We start from the raw sequence: 26,743 nt of genomic DNA on the forward strand, positions 1-26,743 counted from the left end.
TGCATTTCTGGATAATCTCCCTAGTTTACGATCTTTAACTGAATCACCTCTGAAAGACCCTATTTCGATATAAGGTAACATCTGTAGGCTCCAGGGATTAGAAATTGATGTAATTGGCAGGCTATTTTTCAACCCATAGCTTGCCCTTCCTTTCCCTAGTCCTTCCAGGGTTCAAACACACACCCTAGGGGCTTGTGCTGGCATTCAAGCCCACACCTGCAGCGCCAGCATCCCACATGGGAGCTGGTTTGGGACCCGGCTGTTCCTCTTGCAATCTAGCTCTCTGCTAATGGCCTGGGAGAGCAGTTGAAGATGGCCCAAGTGCTTGGGCTCCTGCACCCACATGGGAGACCTGGAAGAAGTTCATGGTTCCTGGCTTTGGATCAGCCCAGCTCCGTCTATTGTGAACATCTGGGGAGTGAACCAGCAGATGGAAGACCTCTCTCGCTCGCTCACTCTCTCTGCCTCTCTCTTCTTCAATTGATTTATTTATTTGAGAGACAGAGTTACCCGCTATGCCGCAGCACTGGCCACAAATAATCTTTTAAAAAAATCCCACATCCCACTTAACCTACATACACACCCCCTCTATCTCTCTCCTCACCAGCCCTTCTTCTCCCTTCCCTTCCCTTCCCTCTTCTCTCTCTCCAGTTCACAATTAGGTCCAATTAGGACACCAGAATTCAGGTCTCCTAACCCTAACATCCAGGGTTGTCCCCAGTAACCAGGCAGGTATGCAGTGGATTAAACAATAGATATATTTAAAATACTCTGGTAAATGCAGTTTATCAAAATGACACAACAGTAAAACTGGTTGCTTTTATGTTATTTGAATTTACTGATTTTTGTCCATATAATCATTTCTATGATTATCTGCAAAAGCATATGATAACTGATTATATTAAACTTGGTATTGTTTTCATTTATTGTCAACTCAAGTTTCTCCAGCTTGCTGCCTAAATGGCCACATTAACAAGAAAAGTCCAGATTTCAGCTATGGGTTGAAAAATAGCCTGCCAATTACATTGGTTTTGCAAAACTCCTTTCTGCTGGCTCATGAGAAGCCTTCCCATCTTCTCCTCGAATCTCTCAAGGGTATCTAGGAGAGTGCTAATGTCCCACATGCCACAGAACGGTGAACCCTCAGGTCACCAATGGAACATTATGTCCCAGCAGCCCTCATTCACTGTCCTCGGCAGAGCTGTAGTGCAGGGCTGCTTAGGACCTGGGTATTCAGAATTGCTCATGGTTTTTCTTGTTAGCCTTTCTCCAGAGAGCTCAGCCAGCAGGCCACAGTCCTACATTCAAAAGACTACTTTTGACTCTTTGATGGATGCTGGAGCAAACTTACTCTTCCTTCAGACAAGGGTGTTTATGCAAATTGGTTGAGACATATAAATTCAATAGAAATGTTTGAATCAAACTTTAGGTCTAAACCAAGACCTTATCAGTGTATTTTATTTGAAGGATGAATCCTTAAATTAGCATGAAAAATATTGTTGCTCAAAATAGAATTCAGCAAAGGTATGAGTCAGTCATTTCCATTAGCAAGGGGAAATCAATGATGAATAGCTGATTTTAGTGACTTGCTGCGTACTCTTATTTTTCCCTCCTTAGAAATCATTTGAAAAATTTTTAATGGTTTCTAATGTTCAATTTATTGGAATCTGCCCAATTACAGGTGGTATAACTAAGTTGCTGTAGCATACCAGAATCATTTAGTTTTGCTGAGCATATACTCAGAAGCTAAGTGCTTTGCTAAATGTGTCTGCCATTTTCCCCCTGCTGAGACACACTGTCGCCGCGGCTCCAAAGATGCAGATGAAATGGAGCTTGCAATTTCAGTGTTCCTCTTCAGTTGTGAGGTTTTACCTTGCTTCACAGTGGATAGAAGAACAAAACAGAAGCCTCGCTTTAGCAAGTGCTTTGCTCCTCAGGCACTACTTTGCAGTGAGGGAGTTTATCGCTTCTCAAACATTATACATCAAAAGCAAACATGAGCATTTCAGATGACCCATCTGAGACTCATCTGCCCCAAGACTGTATTTTTCTTCCAAACTCTCTTGGAAATTACCATCTTTTCTATACAGTTAGCAACCAAAAGCATTAAAAAATTTATTTTGTCAATAAAAAATACTATATTTAATATGGTTTTCCAAACTATACACACCTCCCAGATACTCTGATTTACCTGATCATTTTTTTATCGAATTAAGAAGTATTTATTCAAGGCCAGCGCTGTGGCATAGCAACTAAAGCCACTGCCTGCAGTGCCGGCATCCCATCTGGGTGCCAGTTCAAGTCCTGGCTGCTCCACTTCTGATCCAGCTCTCTGCTATGGCCTGGGAAAGCAGCGGAATATGGCCCAAGTCCTTGGGCCCCTGCATCCGGGAGGGAGACCTGGAAGAAGCTCCTGGCTTCAGATCGGTGAGCTCAGGCCATTGTGGTCAACTGGGGAGTGAACCAGCAGATGGAAGACACCTCTCTCTGTCACTCTCTCTCTAACTCTGACTTTCAAATAAATAAACAAATCTTTAAAAATAAATAAATAAAATTTTAAAAGAAGTATTTATTCATCACTACAAATAAGTAACAGGCTATTATGAAATATTGACCAATAAAAATTATTATAATGAAAGTACAATACTTCGTTCTGTTTTCTCTCCATCCCAGTCATTTTTATAAATGCTGTCCTCCTACATTCTATGTGTGAGCCATTTATTGTCTGCCCCTCACCCATATCTACTTGGGCTTTGCCATTTTAATAGACAGACTTGATTCCTATTCTTTTTTCCTGAGGATTTCTCTGGCCATTGGAGTCCTCTCTATCCATGCATATAGTGGGCCAGCACTAAGAAATTCTTATTGTTCTTGGAGCAGTCCTAAAACAATGTCATAGGAAAGTGGGTGTATAAATACCCTACGTCTCTTACCTCTCCAAAAGAATCATTCTCGGATGTGGGATTGAGTTCCAATTGTCCACAGTGGCAATTTGCTTGATAATGTAGCCCTTACTGGCTTCTTCCCTTCCCTGGCACATTTCTCTACTCAGCTGCCAGAATTTACTGACTTACGTTGCAGATAAATTATTTGTAGTCAAATTTGTGACTCAGGGGGTTTACTTCTGGGAAAATTAAACTGATCATATAAGGTTAAGAATGCCATTATGCCCTGATGATAGCATCAAGTAAGATCCCTGGACATAGAACACAAAGATAGGCAGGGTATGCTCGCTATTCTGATGCTGTTAATGGGGAAAGATGGCCAAAGCGTGTGCTTTCACATATATTAATAGAGACACTGCATGCAGTTTATGTCGTTTCATCAGTTCCCAGCTCTGTGACCTTGGTTTCACCATCTGAGAATTGGGAATAACGTAGTTATCTCACTCTAGGAAGTAAATGAAACAATATATAAAAACTGAACATATATTTAAATAAGTATATATATATATATATATAGTAAATGATAATGGCTTCATACTGAATTCCCCAGCATGCACTGAAGTACTCCAAGGCATTGCAGTGAATTCATAAAGGTTCAGTAGGATATTTTAAAGTTTTGAGGGCAACACAAGGATCAGTTGAATTAGATACTACTCAAGCTACTAGCTTGATGGAGTTTACAGTTTCAACATTAGATTTGGTGACATTGCTTTTGTTAGCAGGATGTCTTTGTGAATCTGGGTTTCTAGCACTTGCCAAGGTAAAAGACAAATATCACGTGAAAAAATCAATGTGGAACATAAAATGTAGGTAGTGGTGGCTAATCTAAATCTAAGGTTTCATAGTTGTGCAGTGCCCAACAAGCACACACGTAACTGGTTATTTAAGAAGGCAATTTTCACAATTATGTTTTTATTTATATGTATTTTTCTAATGGTGGATAAGTTTTAAGAATAAATATTTAATAAGCTATTTGAATTTAACTACTTAGTAGATGAAATCGTTAGTTATCTCTTTTGACATGTGAGGTGCCGTGAAAGCATCACAGAGACACAGGGTGTTATAAACTGAGAAAACTTCAGAACTTCTGATTTAATGTATTTTAGCTATTAAATTGCTAATTAAAATTGAGTTAGGGGCTAGAGCTGTGGCTCACTTGGTTAATCCTCCACCTGCGGCACTGGCACCCCATATGGGCACTGGGTTCTAGTCCCGGTTGCCCCTCTTCCAGGCCAGCTCTCTGCTGTGGCCCGGGAAGGCAGTGGAGGATGGCCCAAGTGCTTGGGCCCTGCACCCCATGGGAGACCAGGAGAAGCACCTGGCTCCTGGCTTTGGATCGACGCAGCTTGGGCTGTGGCTGCCGTCTGTGGGGTGAACCAACGGAAGGAAGACCTTTGTCTCTGTCTCTCTCTCTAACTCTGTCAAATAAATTTTAAAAAAATTTTTTTAAATTGAGTTAATTAAAAATCTTGTACTTGCTACTTTGACTATAATAGGCTATTGTTGAGAAAATCTGAGTCCATTGTTGCAGACTGTCCATGAATCCTCTCAATAGGCTTTTCAGACTTAATCTTCTATCACCATCATCCAGCTAAACAAAAATATTCACCATCTCCAGACTACAACATGTCCTCTCTACCAGCTTTGCCTAAAATATACTCTTTGGGGCCAGTGCTGCAGCGCAGCAGGTTAAGCCACAGCCTGAAAAGCTGGCATCCTACATGGGCACTGGTTCCAGTCCTGGCTGCCCCATTTCTGATCCAGTTTCCTGATAATGCACATGAGAAAGCAGCTGAAGATAGCCCAAGTGCTTGGGCCCCTGCCACCCACATGGGAAACCCGGAAGAAGCTCCTGGCTTCTGTCTTTGGCCTGGCCCAGCCCTGGCAGTTGTGGCCATTTGGGGAGTGAACCAGTGGATAGAAGATCCCCAACCCTTCTGTGTGTTTATGTAAGTAACTCTGCTTTTCTAAATTTTCTAAATTTTCTAAAAATATACTCTCCTTTCTGTTTATGGTGTTCTACTAGCTCTTCAAGAATTTTCTAAGTTTAAAGTAAATTCTGTATCTTCCACCCAAGAAATGTGTGTTTCTCTTCTGTCAGATGAGATTTCCCATGCTTGGGAACCCTGTGGACATATTACACAACTCCAGGGAGCATTCATCTTATATCTCCTTTTCTTTCCTTTTCTCCCCTATGAAATGGAACGTTCCCCTATGGGAAGGACCATTTCTTCTGTGTCTACATGCACTGCAATGGTATCACCTTGACTGGGTCAGTGGAATGAATGGGTGAATGGAAGGAAGTGCGATAGATGGATGGGTAGCTCAGTAAGAAACTGATGCATGGATGGAGGATGAATGAATAATAAATGGATAATAAATGGACGGGGAGATGAACAAGTATACGGATGAGTGAATGGATCTGTGAATAAAGATAACAGCAGTATAGGACTCACTTTTTGCTAACATTTTATCCCCCAAAGGCATAAATTACTCAAGGGTCACATTCAATTAGCAACCATTTTACCATTCCATGCCTTATTAGAACTCTAATATCCCTTCCCATCATATCATGAATTAGGACAGAATTTCTTCTACTTACCAGTAAGATTGGTTTTTCCCAAATTTATACATCAACCTTCTTTTGAAATAATTTGGTCTATTTAAAAATACAGGAGGATATCAATGACATATTTTTATTAAATATATTTTATATTTTTAATCACGTAAATACAGTGTGTTTATAGAGAAAAACCAAACCTTCCTATAAAAAAGGGAAATAGATAATTTTTCACATTTATAGTTTAAGAAAGTATCATGGAACTGTGGATTTCAAGTGCAAAATTTGACAATTATCTGAAGAAAGGGAACTACTATATTTAACGTTTATTATTTTCTTTTTAAAGATTTACTTATTTATTTAAAAGTCAGAGTTACAGAGAGACAGAGGGAGAGACAGAGACAGAGACAGAGGGAGCAGGAGAGGGAGCGGGAGCAGGAGCAGGAGCGGGAGAGGGAGAGATCAATCTACCGGTTCACTTCTCAGATGGCCACCACTGCCAGGGCTTGGCTGGGCAGAAACCAGGAACCAGGAGCTTCATCTTGGTCTCTCACATGGGTGCAGGAGCCCGAACACTTTGGCCACCTTCTACTGCTTTCCCAGGCCACTAGCAGGAAGCTAGATAGGAAGTGGAGCTGCCAGGACATGAACTAGCACCCATATGGGATGTTGGCATTGCAGTTGGCAGCTTTATACATTACACCACAATGCTGGCCCCTATTAATTATTTTTCATCTACTTGAAAGGTAGAAGGAGAGAGAGAGAGAGAGAGAGAGAGAGAGAGAGAGAGAGAGAGAGAAAGCAATCTTCTATTTGCTGCTAGTTCACTCCCCAAATGGTTTCCATGGTCAGGGCTGGATCAAGATGAAACCAGGAGGCACATGGGTGGCAAGGGCCCAAGTACTTCTGCTGTGTTCTCAGGCACATTAGCCGGGATCTGGATTGGAAACAGAGGAGTTGGGACTTGAACTGATGTCCCAATATGAGATGTCAACAGACATTATAGGCTGCAGCTTAATCCACTGTGCCACAACACCACTACTTCGGATTTTTTTTTACAAGAGAACAAATCCATTTTATTTATTCACTTTTCAATAGCTTAAATCCTTGAGGGGTACAGCATCACATGGCTTCTGTGTCCAGTGGCCTTCACAGGAAGGTTGCTTCAGAATTTGGCACAAACCATGCCACTGTTTCCCTGAGCATGAGTTACCTGTCCCTAGGTTACTCTGGTTTTGTTAGGTCTGCTGCCAGCAGTCACTGTGTTGTTCTTTGCTTTGCACACATAAGCATACCTCTTGCCCAAGTAGAACTCAGTTTAAACTTGAGCATAAACACTTTAAATTTTAAGAAGTTCCATGTGCTCTTTTTTGTTCCGGAGACCTCGCTTATAGCCAGCAAAAATGTCCTTGCACCACAGTCTTCCAGACTTCTAGAAGTCCTGTTCCCAACAGCCCTCCACAGGCTCAAAAATGGTGGAAAGAGGTAGCCCCTTAAGAATTTCTTAAAGTGGGATGTTAATTTGAGAATCACCTTTATGGAGGTGGTTGTTAAAAACAGTCATATGTTAATACTGAGAGACCTCACATATAAGAAAGATAAGAGGAAGGAACAGATATTGTTCAAATGATTGGCCTCTAAATTTACTGAACTCCATCTTCAGTGTTAGAAGCATCAAAGAAGTAGGTTTGATTCCTGTGTCAAGTGAGTCCTGCCAGGAAATCATAGACAGACACAGAAATAGGTGAGAAAGGTGTGCTGCACAATTAATGTCTAGGAAAGATCAGGAGGGGGGCACAGCAGAATTGGCTGGGATGGGCCTTGACAACTATGACAAAGCTGTCACCAATCTAACTGGGAGTGCTGGGGCAATGATGGCCCATTAGAAGAGTCCCCCATTGGGCAAAAATGAGTGGGTGCACATGATCTTCCTATCCTGAATGTTTGGCTGAGGGCTACCCGGAAGGAACACGGCCTCAGTTAGAAAGTTAGATGAGGGACAGGCCTTTGGCCTAGTGATTAACATGCTGTTTGGGACCCCCACATTTCATTGCAGAGTACCTGGGTTTAAGTGCTGACTCCACTCCCCACTCCAGCTTCCTACTGATGCACACCCTGGGGTGATACAAGTGATGACTCAAATTGGGTCCCTGCCCACTTCGTGGGAGACCTGGATTGGGTTCCCAGCTCCCAACTTGGGCCTGGCCCAGGCTTGGCTTGTGCAGGCCCTTAGGGAGTGAATCACTGCATAGGAGCTCCCTGTTTCTCTTTCTCTCTATCTCTGACTCTCAAGTAAATAAAATGTGTAAATAAAAATTAAAATAAAGAAGGTCAAAGTACATCTTGAAGGTACTTAACATCTGGAGAGTCTCAGCTAGCTATACTCTTTGTAACTGAACAACATGTTTTGTCTCAAAGGGAGACCCAAACAGTGCATCTCTGTGGATGCCATGGCTCCTCTGATGAAATGGTTCTGGAAAGAGAGCATCACTCAGAAGCAGAAGAAGAGCAATAGCTGAGCTCACTCGATTTCTCACCCAAACTCAAGCTTACTATGACAGGTTTGTAATCTCTCTGTCTCTTAATTTTCTTAGCAATGAAGGGGTGGGAGATCTATTTGAGATATAAAAGGTACTTTCTCAAGTACTTTGAGAAATCCTATGGAATTAGAATGGGATTAAGAGCATAGAATCAGGGCCAGGTTGCCTGAGTTTGAAACCAGGCTTTAGCACTGACTAATTGTGTAATCTTGGGTGAGCTACAAAAACCTCTCCTAGCCTCAATTTCCCCATCTTTGAAATGAGACTAATAGTTTCTACCTAATAGGGTTCAAAATCCAAAGAGATAGAAAGCATTCAGAATAGTGCCCGACATGTAGTGAATACTCAGCAAATGCTAGTTTGAGATCTTATGCTCCTACATATGTGAGGGTACTTTTAAAAGTTTGTGGAAGCAGACTCATAAGAATGGCAGATGTCCTAAACAACACTCTGGCCTCAGAATCAGCCCTTAAGGCCTTCGGATCTGGCTAAAAAGCCCATGAGAGTATTTCAGGCATGGAAAACCAAGACACTATGGCAAAAAAAAAAAAAAAAGAAAAGAAAAATGACCTAAATGAAAGATCTTTGTGAGATCCCAGCAGAAAGAAGGGGCCATCAAAGAAGGAGGTACCTTTCTCTGAAGGAAGGAGAGAACTTTCACTTTGACTATGGCCTTATCTAAATAAGATCGGAATTGGCGAACTCAAGAGGCTTCCATAGCCTTGGCAGCTCATGACAAGAGCCTCAGGTGATTACTGATGCCATAAACAAGAGTGTCAATTGTTAAATCAACAACAGAAGTCACTGTGCACTTACTCCCCATGTAGGATCTCTGTCCTTAATGTGTTGTACTATGTGAATTAACAGTATAACTAGTACTCAAATAGTACTTTATACTCTGTGTTTCTGTGTGGATTCAAACTGTTGAAATCTTTACTTAGTATATACTAAATTGATCTGTATATAAAGATAACTGAAAATGAATCTTTATGTGAATGGGATGGGAGAGGGAGTGGCAGATGGGATGGTTGTGGGTGAGAGGGTGGTTATGGGGGGAAAAAGCTGCTATAATCCAATAGTTGTACTTTGGAAATCTGTATTTATTAAATAAAAAAAAAAACTTTGTGGAAAAATGGAACAAAAGGACAAGTTTATTTGGTGCAAAATTTTTGAAAATCCTTGCATACATTTTTTTCAAAATGCATTTTCCATGAACCCTTGTCATGGGTTACCCTTGTCATGGGTTGTATATGGTTACCATATACAAACGCTCTTTAACAGACCTGGGGTTTAGAATGAAAATGTAAGGGGTGAATGTGCCCCCAGCTAGACTCAGTGGCAGCTATATCTAAGGAGAACCTTCAAGGCTGCTTTTCGTGTGTACTGGTTTCTGGGATGGGGTGAAGTGTGGTTTTCTTCCACAGCAGTTTGTGCTGTTTCTGGATTGCCTTGTGACTGAAGCCTCCCTTCATTCCTTTTGTGATCTGATTGTTTTCACCTCAATGATTTTTTAAATTGAAAGTTCAAAAAAATTATTGAGTTCTGCTTCCCCGACCATTGGAAGTCGCTGAGTCTCAGACAAAAATGCTCCAGAAGCCCATAAACACCATCACCTGCTATAATCGGCTCAGAGTTATTAACTTTCGATTCTTTTATTTTGTAAACTTGGCAAGCAGACCTTTGTTGCTATAGACACAATGAGGGCTCACCCTTAAGTCGGCCTCTGAGCTCGGGAGGTCTGGCCAACCTCTTCTCCAAGGCAGGATTCCCACATTTTCTGGCCTATGATTAAGGAAGGCTAATTGATTCCAATGGTATAAAACCCAGAGAGGAGGACTATTGTTAATCATAATCCTGAGAAGGAGAGTTTACAAATGAAAGAAGAGTGGCTGTTTCTAAATGACTACAGTGAGGTCTTTCTAATCCCAACAGAGCAGGATGGTTGTTCATTTTTAAATGTGGCATCTCACTGTTGGGAAAGGGGTACAGAAGTGGGGTTAGGACAAGGAGTGGGGCATGACACAGGGAAATGGAAAATATATCAAGCCTTGCTCCCATCTTACAAAAAGCCTCTTTGCCATGAGACCGGAAGTGGGGGCATGTTCACTGTTGCTAAGAGTCACCCTGAAGTCTAGCAGTGTTTTCAGCAAAAAGTCGCATCATTTGCTTCATGTTTCCGAGAGGATGTGCTTCATCTTGTTTATTGAGAAAGGAAGCACAGTTGAGGTCCTGTCACCATTGGGAACCAGTGAATTTCTGCTTCTCTCTATTCCATATCCTAAATTACTTTGATATTAAAGAAATGTGACTGTAGACATGAGACAGGAACTGAGCATCCTGTTTATTTCCCTAGAGGCAATAAAAACCCAACAAAACAAAACAAAAAAACAGAAAACACAAGAAACCACTGCCAACAAAGAAATAGAACCCACAGCTGCCGCCTCTCCATGTTGGTTTTTTTTCCCACTAGTCTTTCAGCTCCCTAATTCATTACCCCTAGTTTCTATTTACTTGTGTTTCTGCACATTTTTTTTTCTCATTTGTCCTATTTATTGCTTTCGTCTCCCAGGGGGATCTCTGAGGCATGGTCATCTCTTTAATTCTGCCCTCTGTTCTCTGAAAGGCAGTGTGGTCGAATGGCTAGGCACCCAATGACCTGAACACAGTTATTAGCTGTGTAACTGCAAGCAAGTTGCTTCCCCCGCGCTATGCCTCCTTCCCTCATCTGTGAAAGGGATGTGCTTAGCCCTATATCATAGGATGGCTGCAAGAACTCTAAGAGGGAAACCATGTCAAGCATCCGGAATAGTTCTATTATGTTAGTCAGCCCTGTCCGCAGATCTTGAAAAACTCATTATCTATCTGGCTAGTCACTTGGTTTCTGTGGAACACAAGCAGGATTTTCTAAAGAGTTATTTATTTATTCAGAAGGCAGAGTTACAGAGAGAGAAGAAGAGGGAGAGGGAGAGGAAAGGAAGGAAGGAAGGGGGGGACGGAGGGAGGGAGGGAGAGGGTGAGAGGGAGCTGCAAGTGGAACAGCTGAGACTCTAGCCAGCACCCATATGGGATGCCAATGCAGCAGGCGGAGGTTTAACCCACTATGTCACAATGCCCACCCCCAAGCGGGCACAAGCAGAATTTAAAAGACACTAATATTTCCATGGGGACAAGCGAGTACGGAGGGGAGTTTCAGTAAAAACAGCAAATCGCTTCATTCCCCCACTGAATCCAAGAGGCACTTTCCTAGTCTGACAATCCATCGGCCATTCTGAAAGCAAGTCCACACCAAATCCTGTGCACTCCATGGCACTTCAGTCTTGCATTCCCAGATGGATCGATGGGAAGCAGAAGAAATGTACATCTGAATGGCCAGAAGGATGCCACCCCTCTTCTGGGGACACTCCACCTCATACCACCCCGCCATTATTAATGATGTTGATCACAAATTACATTTTTGACTTTGTAAAAGCTTTATATAATAGAGAATTAAAACATATGCAGAAACAGACAGATACATACATGAATCCCCACATAGCCTGCAAGTGTCTTCACCAATGATCAACTCCTGTCTCATTTTTGCCCCTGCCCACTTCTCCACTTTCCACGTGGGTTTTGGAGCATAGCTTGCCTACCATACCATTTCATCCAGAAGTATTTCAGTTAAGCTTCTCTGAAACAAACTTAGCAAACTCTGGCCTGTGGGCCAACACCCGGTTGGTGTTTTGTTTTGTTTTGTTTTGTTTTGTTTTTTTTTTTTGACAGGCAGAGTTAGAAAGTGAGAAAGAGAGAGAGAGAGACAAAGACAAAGGTCTTCCTTCCGTTGGTTCACCCCACAAATGGCCGCTATGGCCAGCGTGCTGCGCTGATCCGAAGCCAGGAGCCAGGTGCTTCTCCTGGTCTCCCATGCGGGTGCAGGGCCCAAGCACTTGGGCCATCCTCCACTGCACTCCCTGGCCACAGCAGAGAGCTGGCCTGGAAGAGGGGCAACCGGGACAGAATCCAGCGCCCCAACAGGGACTAGAACCCAGGGTGCTGGTGCTGCAGGCGGGGGATTAGCCTAGCGAGCCACGGCACTGGACAACATCCTATTTTTTAAATAAAGCTTTTTGGAACAAAGCACCCATTCATTTACATACTATTTGTTGGCTGTTTTCCCAGACAGGGACCCTGGGGTTCACAAAGCCTAAGATAGCTAATATTTGGTCATTTAAGAAAAAAGTAGGCTGACATCTGCTTTAAAAGATAAGAATTTTGGGGCCGGCACTGTGGTGTAGCAGGTAAAGCCGCGGCCTGCAGTGCTGGCATCCCATATGGGTGCCTGGCTGCTCCACTTCTGATCCAGCTCTCTGCTATGGCCTGGGAAAGCAGTGGGAGATGGCCCAAGTCCTTGGGCCTCTGCACCCGTGTGGGAGACCCAGAGGAAACTGCAGGTTCCTGGCTTCGGATCGGCACAGCTTCAGCCATTGTGGCCAACTGGGCAGTGAACCAACAGATGGAAGACTTTCTCTCTCTCTCTCTTTCTTCCTCTCCTCTCTCTGTGTAACTCTGACTTTCAAGTAAATAAATAAATCTTTAAAAAAGATAAGAATTTTATATAATCATGCTTCTGTTTATATTTATTTGAAAGGCAGGGACACATAGAAAGAGACAGCGATATTCCATCAGGAGATTCACTCCTTAAATGCCTACAACAGCCATGGCTGGACCATGCTGAAGCCAAGATCCTGGGACTCGGTCCAGGTCTCCCACATGAGTGGCAGGGACCCAAGTACTTGAGCCATCACCACTGTGCCTCCCAGGGTGTGCATTAGCAGGAAGCTGGAATAAGAAGCAGAGCTGGGATTGGAATCTAAGCACTCCAGTATGGGATGTGGGCATTTCAAGAGGCATCTTAACCACTGTGCCAAACGCTTGTCCCAAAAGATAAGAATTTTTTTCTAAAAAAGTTACAATATCATTATTATATATGAAAAATAATAATAATTTTCTATATACTCATTTAAAATTGCTTAGGGCATTACATCTTTAAAATGCCTTCATATTTGTCTCTCATTTGAATATTGCAACAACTTACTGTGGCAGGGCAAGAGGAAGCTTGAATTCTACAGTATGTGAGTGGTAAATTCTCTGTGTATTTCTCAGCTATTCCATTTCTAGAGTATCTGTCTTGAAGAAGCTGGTATGGGATATATATTTCAGACATGACTCTGAGTTAATTTAAGGTAAGCCTCCTTCAAGCAGTAAAAATAACAGAGTTCTTACATCAAGTGAGAGTTCCCATGGAACCACTCTGAGTCTGAAGTGCCATAGTGCCATTTGGAGAAAAATCTATGGGTACACCTGTTTTCTGGCATCTTCCTTACAAAAGAATATGGTGTGCTATTTTATAGGCCAAAGAAAAAATGGTGAGATGTGAGGTTTGGATTCATATTAGTTACATGAACACCAAGAGTGTGAGAAGCATCCCACTTATTTTGCCCTGTAAATCTGGCTGGAAACAAAATTAAAATCAAACGGTCTCATAAGAAATCGGATGGCATTTTTACTGGTATTCCCATGAGGTAATACTCCACCTCTGAGAAGAGAATCCAAGAGGAAAAAGTCACAGAAAGCCCAGTCATACTTCAGAAACTGTAAGAACATTCGTTTCCATGTTTATATGACCTCGAGCTCTCTATATAATCAAAAGTCAAGTATTTAGGTTTTTAAAAAGGAATTTTTTATGTTTATAAAACGCTTTCTTTAAATAAATTTAAAATGTTGTCCTAATTAGGCAACTAGCTCCTTAAAAGCAGGGGCCATTGTTTGCAATATTTTTGTATTTCCAGGACCTAGAACTGGGTCTCACAGGGAGCAGAACTTAATATAAATGGTGCTGAATGGCTACATAATGTCATCAGTATTGTTTATTTAGGTATGAGTAAACGCATATTTCTAGAAATTAAAAGGAACCTATCAGCCCAAATATAACTTTACAGGACAGAATTCTAGCAGATATCACCTTAAAGAAGTGGTCCAGGCTAATATAACCCCTAATAAATCATAATGTTATCATGCACCCCTTGGAAGGTTGTATAATGGCTTGCAAAGATATCCAAGTCCTAATCCCTGGATGCCTGTGGATATGTTCCCTTACATGGCAAAAAGGATTTATAGGCACAGTTAAATGAATGATCATGGGATGAGCAGATTGTCTTGGATTATCCAGGTGGGCCCAGTGTATCTCAAAGATCCTTATACAGGAAGGCAGAGGGAGACTGGACTAAAGGAGAAGAGAAGGCAATGTCATGGCAGAAGCAGCAACTGAAGTGATATGGCCACCAGCCAAGGAATGCTGGAAACTACCAGCACCTCCAGAAGGAATCTGTCCTGTAAGGCTCATTTCAGACTTCTGGTCTATGGGATTGTAAAAGAATAACTTTCTGTTATCTGAAGCCCTAAATTTGTGATAAGTGGTTGTAGTAGTAAGTAATCCACATTTCCTGGTACAATGTGATGAGAACGGCACTTCACCTTGGTGGTTTTTTTCTCCCCAAAACCTGTATCTCCAGTCGATAATGTAAAGATATCAGGCAGACACACATCGAGGGACATTCTATGAAACATCTAACCAGTACTCTTCAAAAGTGCCAAGGTCATAAAAAATAGGGAAGTCTGAGAACCTATCACAGATGGGAGGAATCTAAGGAATCATGATGAGTAAACTCAGGTTAGCATCTTGGATGGGACCTGGAGCAGAAAATGAGAGCAGTGTTGAAGACTAATAAAGTCTGAATAGAGTCCATGCTTCAGATGATAGTATCGCACCAATGCTAATTTCTTAGTTTTGTTAAGATGTTAATAATAATGGATGTTGGGTGAAGCATATGTGGAAACTGCAACTCTTCTGTAAATCTAAAGGTATCTCAAAATACAGGGATTAAAGAAGAATCCATCCTAGCAACATACTACCTTGTCAGACATCTTTTCATCGCAGGTAGAAATACTATAGAGGTGTGTTTTGTGGTGCCTAGGGCTGTGCTGATTGAATTCTCCCAGGAGAGAGGAAGAGAGCTGAAGAGATGGCTGAAGGCACAAGGACAGTACACTCTCAGTTGCCTTCAGAGCTACTGGGTGGTACGGATACCTCAAGTTGTCCTGGGTCATAGGCAAGGGCAAAACGTCCCTGTGCTTTCTGGGTGGAGAATTCACAGCATATCATACATCAGTAACAAATAATGCTCATTGAATTGATTTGACTGAGCAGATGAAGAAATGGAATATAAATTGTCTAATTTCTGGGTGTGTGGTAGTTGAGCAAGAAACTTCAGCTTATTTATATTTTAAAATACATATATTTTATCCAGATAAGAAACTTATTTGGTGCTATTGGATGACAAATGGATTTCAGTCTGCATAACTTTTCTAGATTTCACCATGTTTTCATTTCCCTCACACTGTGCCTGGCCACTCAAGGTCAATTCAGGTTCAGAGCACCTTTCTGTGCTGGATTTCTCTATTTTCTTTTGACTTTTGGGTGGTTTTCCTTTCTTTCTCTTCTGTATCCATTCTACTGACCAGGTTTGAGCTATTGCTGCAGAATAAATTACCATAAAACAGTGGGTTAAAAATAGCAAACATCTATTAAAACCACAGTGAGGTATTATTTCATCCCAGTTAGAATGGTTATTATCAAAAAGACAAAAAATAACAAATGCCAGTGAGGATGTGGAGAAGAGGGTGACTCTTATACACTGCTGGTGGGAATGCAAATGAGTATAGTCATTATGGAGAACAGTATGGCGTTTCCTCATAAAATTAAAAATAGATTTACCAAATAATCCAGCTATCCCACTTCTCGGTACATATCTATGAAATTGAAATCAGCTTATAAAAGAGATACTTGCATTCCCATATTTATTGTAGCACTGTTCACAATAGTCAATATATGGAATCAACCTAGATGTCCATTGATAGGTGTATGGATAAAAGGAAATGTGGTATATACCCACAATGGAATATTACTCATCTATTGAAAACGGAATAAAATTCTGACATTCACAGCAACATGAATGGAACTGGAAGTTATTACTTTAGGTGAAATAAGTCAGACATAGAAAGACAAATACCATATATTCTGTCTCATATGCTGGAGTTTTTAAAAAAAGTTGATCTGAACTTGGAATGGTGATTTCCAGAGGGCTGGGAAAGGTGAGAGGAGGGAGGGATAGAGACAGAACGGATAATGGGTACCAAAGCGCAGGCAGGCAGACAGAAGTGGTAGGTTCTAGTGCTCCACAGCACAGGGGGGTGACCGCAGTTCACCATGATGCTTTTTGTACTGTGGGAAGAACTGGAAGAGAGGGACTGGTAGGTTCCAAACACAAAGGCAGGATAAGGACATAAAAATACTAACTGCCTGATTTGATCAGTTTATGCTGTACACTCGTGTTGAGATATTGTACAGCACTCCATAAAAATGTACAAGTATTACATATTAATGAAATTTTAAATAAAAAGAATGTATAAAGTACTTTAAAATGACATTTTTTAACTCACAGTGTCTGTGGGCTGAGGATCTGAAGGTGGCTTAGTGGGGTAGTTCTGGCGCAGGGTCTCTCATGGAGCTGCAGTCAGGATGTCAGCGGTGGCTGTGCTTATCCAAAGGCTTAACTGTGGCTGGAGGATCTACTTCCAAAAGGACTCACTCACTTAGCTGTGGACAGAGCTCAGAGCCTTACCACGTGGATTTGCCCACAGCATCACTTGAGTGTCCTTGCAACACGACAGCTGACTTCCTTCAGAGCCAAAGTGTGCAAGGAGGCGGCGGCAATACCCTTTACATCTAGTCTTGGAAGTTATGCACTGTCTCTGCTGCCTCATTTTATTTGTTAGAAGCCAGTTATTATGCACAGCTCACACCCAGGGGGAGGGAAATTAATTTCCACCTCTTGAAGGGAAGAACACCAAGAACTGGTAAATATATGTTATACCACCACACCAGATGTTCTCTTAGCCTTAGGTCTGAGAACTTGCTCTTCTTCTCTATATGTTCTAGAAGGGGGCTTCAAAAAGTTCATGGAAAATTCATGTATCTTTTAAGTCCATTTGTCCATGAACATTTTTTTCATTTAAAAAGCACACACACAGAGACAAAGATCTTTCATCTGCTAGTTCTCTCCACAAATGCCTGCAATAGCTGGCATTGGGCCAGGCTGAAATCAGGAGCCCAGAACTCCATCTGGGTCTCCTATCTCCCCTGTGGGTGGCAGGGACCCAAGTAGGTGGCAGGGACCCAAGTATTTGAGCCATGACTTGAAAGTGTGCATTAACAAGAAGCTGGATGAGAAACAGAGCCAGGATCCGAACCCTGAACACTGATAAGGGATGCAAGCATCCCAGGTGGTGTGTCAACCCAAGGCTGTGCTAAACACCCAGCCCAGCCCATTGTTGTTGAAGCCCTCTTGTACATTTACTCTTGTAGTTTCATGGATTCAAAACGTAACCCGACACTTCCAGAAGACTCTTCATATTTCTCCTGAGTTTCCAAATCCCACGAAAAGGCACAGGACGTTAAGAAAAAAGAACTTGAAGTGATCCCAGCATCGCAGAATCTGGATATAAACATCTGCCCCTTTGCTCTTGCTGCGGCACTAAAATTTGACATCTCTGATTCTTCTCAGGCAAAGGCTGCTGCAGTCTTTTTAGCAGCTTCTTCACGGCGCTGTCACAGGTGAATACTGAGATCATGCTCAGTACCCACTGACTTTCACCTGTCCTCGCCTCAAAGCCTAACCTCACTCAGTTCTCTGTGAATGTCTCACTAGCCATGTAAACAGTGTGGCCTTCAGGGCTTAGTTCTAGGCCAGTCCCTTTAATTATTTACCTCTTTGCCTGCAGACTTCATCTCTCATTTTCGTTCACCTCCTTACTTTCCCATGTTGAACTCTATATACCTAAAACCAGATTCAGCGTTTCCTTCTAGAATGGCTTCCCTCTCGTCCTTGCTCTTTATTTTCTGAGCCATGAGTCTAAAAGAAAACAAACCTCTCTGTCCTTGGATCCTTCAGCTCTTGTATTCTTTATGATTTTGATGGGGTTATTCTTACATTGTGGCAGAAACAGCTCATCTGTCATGTAGTCTGGGCCAATTCTAGCCTTGGTCAGGGATATCAAGAAGTCCCAACTCAGTACAAGCCTGTCTAGTCACTGCTTCCATCCTGAGCTTGAGATTCCGATCTCACATCTGTCCCCCACCCCTGTCCTGGTATCTTAACCTTTTCTACCAGATTTCCCTAATGCCTAGATCAGCACACTCTAGACTTTAATGCGCACATGAATATCCCAGGGATCTTGTTAAATCACTTGCATTTCTAACAAACTCTTGGGTCATGTCCATGCTGCTGGCCCAAGGGCTGCATTTTGGATAGCAAGGACCCATAACAACTACCTCCTAAATGTGTTTCCTTGCTAGCTGTCTCCCTCAGAAGGGAAAGAACAGTCAGTGACATACTGCAATGATCTCTGGTGAGGAGACTCCCTGTGTCATTGGTCTCCAACGTAGCAGAGTGCTGCAATGTCTTGGGGATTTCATGGATAACACTGATTTTTTGGGGTTCTCTCCCTGAAGATTTCAACTCAGCAGGCCTGGGATAGGGACTCAGAATATGTGCTTTTAACAAGCACCTCAGGAATTGTTGATGATTTGTTTAAAAAATCAGTGTCTTGTAAAGTCAAACCTGAAATCTTAAATGCAAAATTCTCCCCAGCAGATCTTATCTCTTATATGTCTCCCTTTCCCGCCCCTCCAAACCTTTGTTCCAGGTAGACTGTCTCTCAGATAGATTCAGAGAATCCCTTTCTGTTTACCCTGGCTCCACCTACAAATTCTCCCATTCTGTAATTGATTTGTATGCATTATTGCTTCACTAAGAATGCCAGCTCCTCAAAGACACAATGCCATGCACATAGCTGGAAGGAAGAGATTTTTTTTTTCTCTTCCTTTCTTTGGCCCCATTGAATCTTCCCACCCTCCCAAATCCTACTAAGTTCCTGTCCCCCTCATCCTAAAGTCCTACAGAAAATCTACTTTTCTGGAAGAAAGAAAAGTATGACTTTCCCTACTGAAATAGAAATGACACCCCTGCCCCACCACATAAGAAAGGATGCTGAGTAACACTCTGGTTCTATTCAGACACTGCAGTCCCTGAGGACAGGCACTCTGTCCTATTTTTTCCATGTCATTTTCCTAAGTCAAAGGCATCTCGTGCTTACCACTAATAAAAAGCTAAGCAAACGTTTGGGGATGTTTGGTGTTCTGCTGGTAGGTGACCATAATGCTAGGAATGGGAAGAGCTGTTAATAGCTAATTAGTTGAGATGACATCAAAATCCTCTAATTAGCCTTTTAAAACATCCTTGATCCCAGAAAATGGTGGTTGTCAAACGTCCATATACCTTCACTACTAAAGCACCATTGGAACATTTGATAGCCCTGTGCCATGCATAAGGCTAACTCCTGCTGGGGGAAATCAACATTTATCAGCTTTCAGTGAACTTACATGAGAAGAAATACATGGGGTCCAATTGGATTTAAGAAGTGAGGCTGTCTCGGCACATGGAAGTGTCTAAAGGAATAAAGAGAAGCAACAACCAGAAGTCCTCTCTGGAACCCAAGTGCTAGACTAAACTTCCCAGCAAGGAGACAAGCCCTATCACAATCTCACCCAAGCCTGCCTCAGGGCATTTCACACTGCCCTTTCCCATCTCCCCTCTTCCAATCTGGGTCATGTTTCTAGACTTGGCATGGCCCTCTGCTCTTTCCTTGGTGCCACTATTGTAGGTATGTATGGGGGCACTTTGAAAAGGTCATGGATAATGGAATTTAAAGACATTTATTTTGGTACAAAAATTTCTTGAAGTCTACAAATACACATAGTCTTCAAAAAGGCCATGGGAAATGAGCGTTATGAAAAAACTATGCATGGATTTCAACACTTTTGTGTCAAAAATAAACATCTTTTAATTCCATTTTTTCCACAAAGTTTTGAAGTACTCTCCTACTATTTTCTCTGTTCCTAAGGCCTTACCAAACACTTACTCAACCTTTCAGATCAAATATCACCTTGTCTGGAGAAAAAGTAGTTGCTTCATTATAGAAAGGGCATGGGGTCCGAAGATCTGAGAGCCCGTGTGTTTTCATGTCATTTTCCTCAGCCTCTTAGGCTGTGCCTGACAACTCGTAGATGTTCTTTCTATAAATTGCTTTCAAGCCAAGAGAGGAGCTACTGATTCACTAGTATGAGTGGAACCCTTTGCCTACTGATCAGAAGTCAATCATTCTCTAATCTTTTGGGACTTTTCCAAAGTTAGTCTTTTCCCCTTAATCCCAAAATAATAACAACAGTAATGACAGCTAATATTAATCAAGCCCTTCCAATGGGCCAAATACTATTTCATCTTAACAGGGATCATTTAACTTCACAAATTATCCCTGTTCTACAGATCAGGAATCTGAAGCTAAGGATACTCAATAACTTGCCTAAGTAACCTGCTAAGCTAATAAATGAAGGAGCCAGGATTGAAATACAGAGCCCATACCTTATCATTAAGCTCTACTCTTAGCAACTAATCAACACCACTAAGGTCCTGTGGCGAGGCCAAGGCAACTTCAGCTGGCTGACAAGGTCACAGCAGAAGGCCTGTCTCAGCAAGGCATGAGAAGGACAGCTGCAGTCCTCTTGGTGGTATTAGGTCTGTTGGGAACTGCACTCTGCATAAGGAAGCTGGAGCTTCCTTGTGGTCCCGCTAATGATTGCTGTATTCCTAATTTTAGGGAAGAACGCTTAGTCTCATAACCTCCAAAATGTCCATTGCCTTGTAGAATTTTAATCAAGCAGAATGTTAGTGTAGGAGAAAGGGTTAATGCTTTATGCAAGATTGAGCTGTCTGTGGAAAAGAATTAAAAGGCAACAGGCTCCCTGGTATAGACTTCCCACTAGAATAAAGATAAATGTTACTAAAGCTTTAATTCGATATATGCTACAAATATAACAATGATTAGGATATCAAAACTGTAGAATAGATCTAAGTGAACCTTTAAATGAGTACAATAAAGAAGTTATCGAAAGAACTGCAGAGAGGGGATACATTTAAAAAGGGGCCTGCTTTGAACATTGGGGCTTCTAGTAAGGATTAGATTAGGAAGGCACTATTCTAGCTTGTGTAGCCAATTTCTGCATAGCTCGACAGTACTGCAGGCCTTGACTTTTGTGGGCAGCCCGTTATCTCGCACCTGTCTGATTGTAACCCATGCTCTGAATGTGCCCTTGAAAATCAAAGAAATTGTAATTAGAAAAAAATGGACAACAGGCTTGTTATTGTGAGAAAAAAGAATCATTATTTGACTTATGATATAAAAATAACGTCTGGTGCTCGAGGGCCAGAGCCATGCCATCAGCCTTGCTGTGAGTGTGTCTCTCATTTCTTCGAGCGCCAACACCTCTCACACCTTGCGGCCCCTGGACTGGCTGGAGCTGGTCTCTGGTTCCAGAACTGTCGGTCACTATTTTGACGCTGGGTTGCTCTGGCCTTGGCTTGACCAGTGCAATCCATCTCTGAATTCGACGTTCACTTGTCACTGATACTGAGAAGCTCTTCCAGCTCCAGACATGTGGCCTTAAGTCTCCCTACAACCGGCGGCGAGGAGCATGGCAGCCCGGAAGTGTCCTTAACTACACACTTGGGGGCTTCCTCGCTTTGCCCTGTAATGCTGGTAAGTGGCAATTTCTTTATTCTTTAGTCCTGAACTGGCTTATGTCTCATACCTGGAAGAGCTGACTCTGTCTAACTCTTGAAGATGTGCTCTTACAATATATTTTTAAGTTGTAATATTTTTAATATATTTTAAGATATGCCCTTACAATATATTTTTAAGCTATAACTTATCTCTTTCCACCCCACCCCAGTTCCTTGGTATTCTATCTGTAACTCTGTTATAGTTCTTTATTTCCCACTCAGGGCTTAAGAGAAAACTTGTTTACAAAATGCAACAAACGTTTGATTAAAACATTGCTAATAGCTGCATCAAAGTGCCAATTCATATCATTTTTTAGACCAGATGAGAAAAGACTCACTTTCTGGAAAAAATTATTGATCTTTGAGAGATAAGAACAACAATGGGGGGGCCGACACTGTGGCATAGCGGGTAAAGCTGCTGCCGGCATGTCCGCATCCCATATGGGCGCCGTTTCAAGTCCCAGCTGCTCCACTTCCCATCCAGCTCTCTGCTATGGCCTGGGAAAGCAGTAGAAGTTGGCCCAGGTCCTTGGGTCCCTGCACCCACGTGGGAGACCCAGAACAAACTCCTGGCTCCTGGCTTTGGAACAGCGCAGCTCCGGCTATTTTTGCAGTCATCTGGAGAGTGAACCAGAGAATGGAAGACCTCTCCCTCTCTCTCCCTCTCCCTCTCCCTCTCTTTCTGCCTCTTCCCCTCTGTAACTCTTTCAAATAAATAAATAAATAAATCTTAAAAAAAAAACAACAAAGACTAACTGCTGGCTTGTGATTCAATTTCTCTCTGGTAAAGGGAAAGGAAGGGCTTGGTAAATACACAGAACAAAACACATGCGCACTGTGCTTCTGCTTCTCCAGATGTCAGCTGTGAAGGTGTAAGGTGTGAGTCCTGTGCATGCGCTTCTCAGTAGCAGTCCCCGCCAAAGGAGCAGCTCACAGATGGGTGCTATGTGCACCTGGGCGCATTGAACATAGATGCGATTTCAAAGCAACCCTAACATGTCATTCTAATGTGTTAGAAAGGAGGAGAAAAGGGAATTATGAGCCCCATCTGAATTCATGGGGATGCTATCAGAAATACCTGCACCGCACTGCCTTTGCAGAGCACTAGCAACATTTATTAAATATGTACCATAGGTGCTGCGTGCAGAAATGAGAAGCCAAAGATCATGTTAAGCCACGTAGGAACTGCAGTCCGCGGGCTGTCTTATTTGGAGCAAGCAGGCGACCAGGCAGTGATTGAAGTGTCCAGCAGGGGGCTGGCATTCTCTGTCTATACGTAGCCCCGATTCCTCTTCAGAGGCTCAGCTCAGCAGAGCAGCAGTTCGCTGGCGAAGCCGATGACGTACAAAGCATCCTGCCTATAGGATTTGAGGCTTTCTCAGTGCAGTTTTTTTCTACCCACTTTAAACCTTCAGGTTCTAAGTATCAGGAAAGACAAGAAATGCTGGGTGAAAACAGCAGACCAAAAGTTCTTAGTAAAGTGCAGCCAGGGAGACTCAGCCTCGGATGGAGGTGAAAAGAGCTGCTAGAGTCTGCTTACCTCTAAGTCTTTTGGGAGACTGAGTTTTCGTTGTTAGTTTATCAAATTCAGAGATGGATTGCACTGGTCACACAAAGGCCAGAGCAATCCCAGCATCAATATAGTGACAGACAGTTCTGAAAAAACAAAGTGTTAATGTACTCAGAGTACTTTTAATAAAGAAGGGAGAGTCCAGCATAGAACTTATCCTCATCTTCACCTAACTGCAAAATCAAAAGTTAAGAAATAGCATCTAAGGGCACTTTTAGACCCAGAGATGGCTCTAAATGACTGTTTCGTTCTGAACTTGGAAGTGGACTATTGCATACACTACAACATCTCCAATCACAGTACGGATCTCCCCATGAACGAAGACCGGTTCTACCCCGGGATCCTCTATGTCATCCCTGCAATTTATGGGGTGATCATTCTGATAGGCCTCATTGGCAACATTACTCTGATCAAGATCTTCTGCACAGTCAAGTCCATGCGAAACGTGCCGAACCTGTTCATCTCCAGTCTGGCTTTGGGAGACCTGCTCCTCCTCGTAACGTGTGCTCCCGTGGATGCCAGCAGGTACCTGGCTGACCGATGGTTGTTTGGCAGGATTGGCTGCAAGCTGATCCCCTTCATACAGCTTACCTCGGTGGGGGTGTCTGTCTTCACACTCACGGCGCTCTCGGCCGACAGGTGAGTACTGGATGAAGTTATATGCTGTCTGGAAGTGCTAGATGCCTTGTAAATACGCCACCATGTCGTAGCAGACAGAGCTATTTGCACAAGGGCAAGTTTTTCTCAAACTCAGGTTCCCTTACAGGCATATTTTTTTGCTCTGGGGCTTACTTCTTGAGTTTAATATATTGATTTACAGTGGGGAAAGTGAGTGAATACTGAGGACAGGAGGAGACAAATGAGAAAAAAAATCTCTTAGCATAAGACTGAGCTGCATTTTCTGGAGGTGAAATGGATTTAGCGAAGCCTTTTCCTAACTTCTCCCTCCTTGTAAAATGAATTGCCTTGTGAGAAAGACAATCACACCCAAAAGAGCTTAAGTCTGAGGAAAAGGTTTCTTAGAAGCAACCCCAAACCTTCAGATATCAGAAAAGTCCCACTGCATTTCCACAAAATATTCTTTCAGAAATAGCCAAGAGCAGAAAATAAGGCTCCTTTCTTTGAAATTCATTTTCTTCTGTTTAACTTTTTCTCTCTTTCTAAGCCTCCCTTAAATGAAATCAGACATTGTCTGGATTTTTTTTTTCCAGGAGAAAGTTCCATTCAAGATTAACTTTTAATTTCCCTCTTTGTTAATGTGCTTTCATATATAATGCCTTTGGGAGTTTTGGGAGTTTTCATATATAATGCCTTTGGGAGGTAGGGGAGAAGGGGATCCCCTACAGGATTTTATTCTGGGAAATATACACATATGTGAATTGCATTTTTTGTATGAATGTGTTGTATAGTTTATTAATTCTTATTAATCATTCATATTACTCCTTTGAACATTTATTAAACATCTATCATATAAAAAACACTTGTTTGACTTAATGAGCAAGGAAGTAGTTGGTGGTTGTTCACACAAATTGCTGAGCATATTCTATGTGCTCCTGGTTCTGAAAACTGGACACAATAATGATCTGACTCGGACGCAGCACAGACCAAACTAAGGAAAACAGGCAGAGAGACTCTAGCTTGCTGTCTTAAAAGCAACTGATGTCATGTGTTACAGGTGCCTAGGGCTTGAGAGTGTTTCAGAAAGGACACAGAAGCAGCTCTTTAAAGTTTAGACTCTGAAGAAAATATCCCACGTTTTAATATATGTGGTGGATTCTCATTTTCTAGAGGAACAAATAGTTCTCAGGTGATCTGGCTTTGTTGAGTAATGGGCAAATAAAGATAGTGCTATCAGTATTTGTAGACATGTGTTTATACTTAGCTGCCTGAGTACACTGTGTGGCACACATGTTATTGTCAAAGATGGAAAAGTAATGGCGCAGAGAGGAGCTATGCCACAAAGGGTCAGGGTCTCTCCATGCCCTCTCCTCCACTTCGGTTTGCTCTTACCTCACATCAGCCCACCAGGTCCTAATGACCACAGGCGGTTCCAGAGTTGAGTCACGGCCAGCGCCCTCCGGAGCTCGCAGAACTCTGTGGCTCGTTTCCAACGGCCGAAGGCACTTCAGGATGGGATCCTTTTTTCTTGATGGGAAGAGGAGAGATTGGCTTCCGGTGTGACGAGTGCAGTCAGTGGTCCAGACAGTGTTGGCTGTCTTCTTGGGGAGGGAAAGTGAGAGGGCAGTGAGGGCACATGATGTAAAGACGCAGCTGCAGGGAACTCTCCTGTTTTAAAGCTCTTTCCAAATGCAGGTTGCACCCTTTTACAGCTCAGCGGTGCCTTCAGTAAGTTTAGAGTTACTGTGTGTCCTTTCCAAGTTCAGAATTACCATGAGCTCCCATCTAAACGGCTCTCTGTGTTTTGCCAAGGCTTCAATAAGCTGATGGGTCACCTGAATCACAGGTAGCATCTAACCCACTTCAATGAGAAAAAATAGGTATCAAGCCAATTAAGTAATGTAAGATGGTACTCTTCTATTTACCTCAGTTTTTAAAAGCTATGGAATTTTTGTAATAATCCCATGAGGTTGTCAGTGCAAATACTCATATTTTTTCTCAACAAGATATAATCTATTTTTATAGGAAACTGAAAAAGTAACAGCTCAATGCATTTCCACATGTCTATATAGCCACATAAGCATTACTCAGATGGAGATCTAGAACAACTCCCAGAGTTTCTTATGCTCCTTCCTAGTAAACATCCTCCCTCAGAGAGGCTATCACTGGTCTGATGTCAATCATCACAGATTATTTGTCAATGATTTGATTTCATATAGATGTAATCATAGTACACACTCCTTTGTGTCTGTCTTCTTATGCTTATCATTACTTTTGTGATATTCACCCATGTTCATGCACATAACAATGGTTTGTTCTTTTTAATTGTGTGTAGCCTTCCATTTTTATGAATATGCCTCAGCCAATGCTTATGCACACTGGCTTGTTTCCAGTTTGGGGTTGATAACCTGCTCTTGACATCTTATTTATGCCCACAACATAAAGAAGTGTTTTTTTTTCTTGCAAGTGCATATTGGGGATGGAATTACTGGGTCGTTGGGGGCATATATTTAGTAAATATTGTCAAACAGTTATATATTAGATAGATTGGTAAAAGGATGAAGCAGAAACCCCTCCAAATTGGATGATCATCAGAATCACAGAGTGAACTTTAAAAACATACAGATTCAAAGGCCCCATCCTAACTCTACTGAATCAGGGTTTCTGAGATGTGAGTTGACTCCATCCCTGCCCCCTTAGGTTGACCAGCAATGCCATTACTCATCCCAGCATTC

The 26,743-nt window shown here is 42.2% G+C and overlaps 1 protein-coding gene and 1 pseudogene across 2 annotated transcripts in view; one reads left to right on the forward strand and one right to left on the reverse strand.

Annotated features, from left to right (window-relative positions):
- Nucleotides 1-6,604: 6,604 nt before the first annotated feature.
- On the reverse strand, nucleotides 6,605-10,126 carry LOC108178679 (large ribosomal subunit protein eL33 pseudogene; annotated as a pseudogene).
- A 13,086-nt stretch (nucleotides 10,127-23,212) lies between these two features.
- The window catches only part of GRPR (gastrin releasing peptide receptor), a 47,426-nt gene continuing 43,895 nt past the window's right edge, over nucleotides 23,213-26,743 (forward strand). The window contains exon 1 of one of the 2 annotated variants that reach the window (XM_002719900.6): nucleotides 23,213-24,029. In XM_002719900.6, coding sequence (XP_002719946.1) covers nucleotides 23,617-24,029 — 413 coding nt within the window. In that variant the 5' untranslated portion in view covers nucleotides 23,213-23,616. The remainder of the gene's footprint in view (nucleotides 24,030-26,743) is intronic. The other variant, XM_051827626.3, reaches the window with a different exon arrangement.

The sequence above is a fragment of the Oryctolagus cuniculus genome, chromosome X (genome assembly GCF_051225735.1).
Source record: "Oryctolagus cuniculus isolate XC-2025 breed Fujian yellow rabbit chromosome X, ASM5122573v1, whole genome shotgun sequence".
NCBI lineage: Eukaryota > Metazoa > Chordata > Mammalia > Lagomorpha > Leporidae > Oryctolagus > Oryctolagus cuniculus.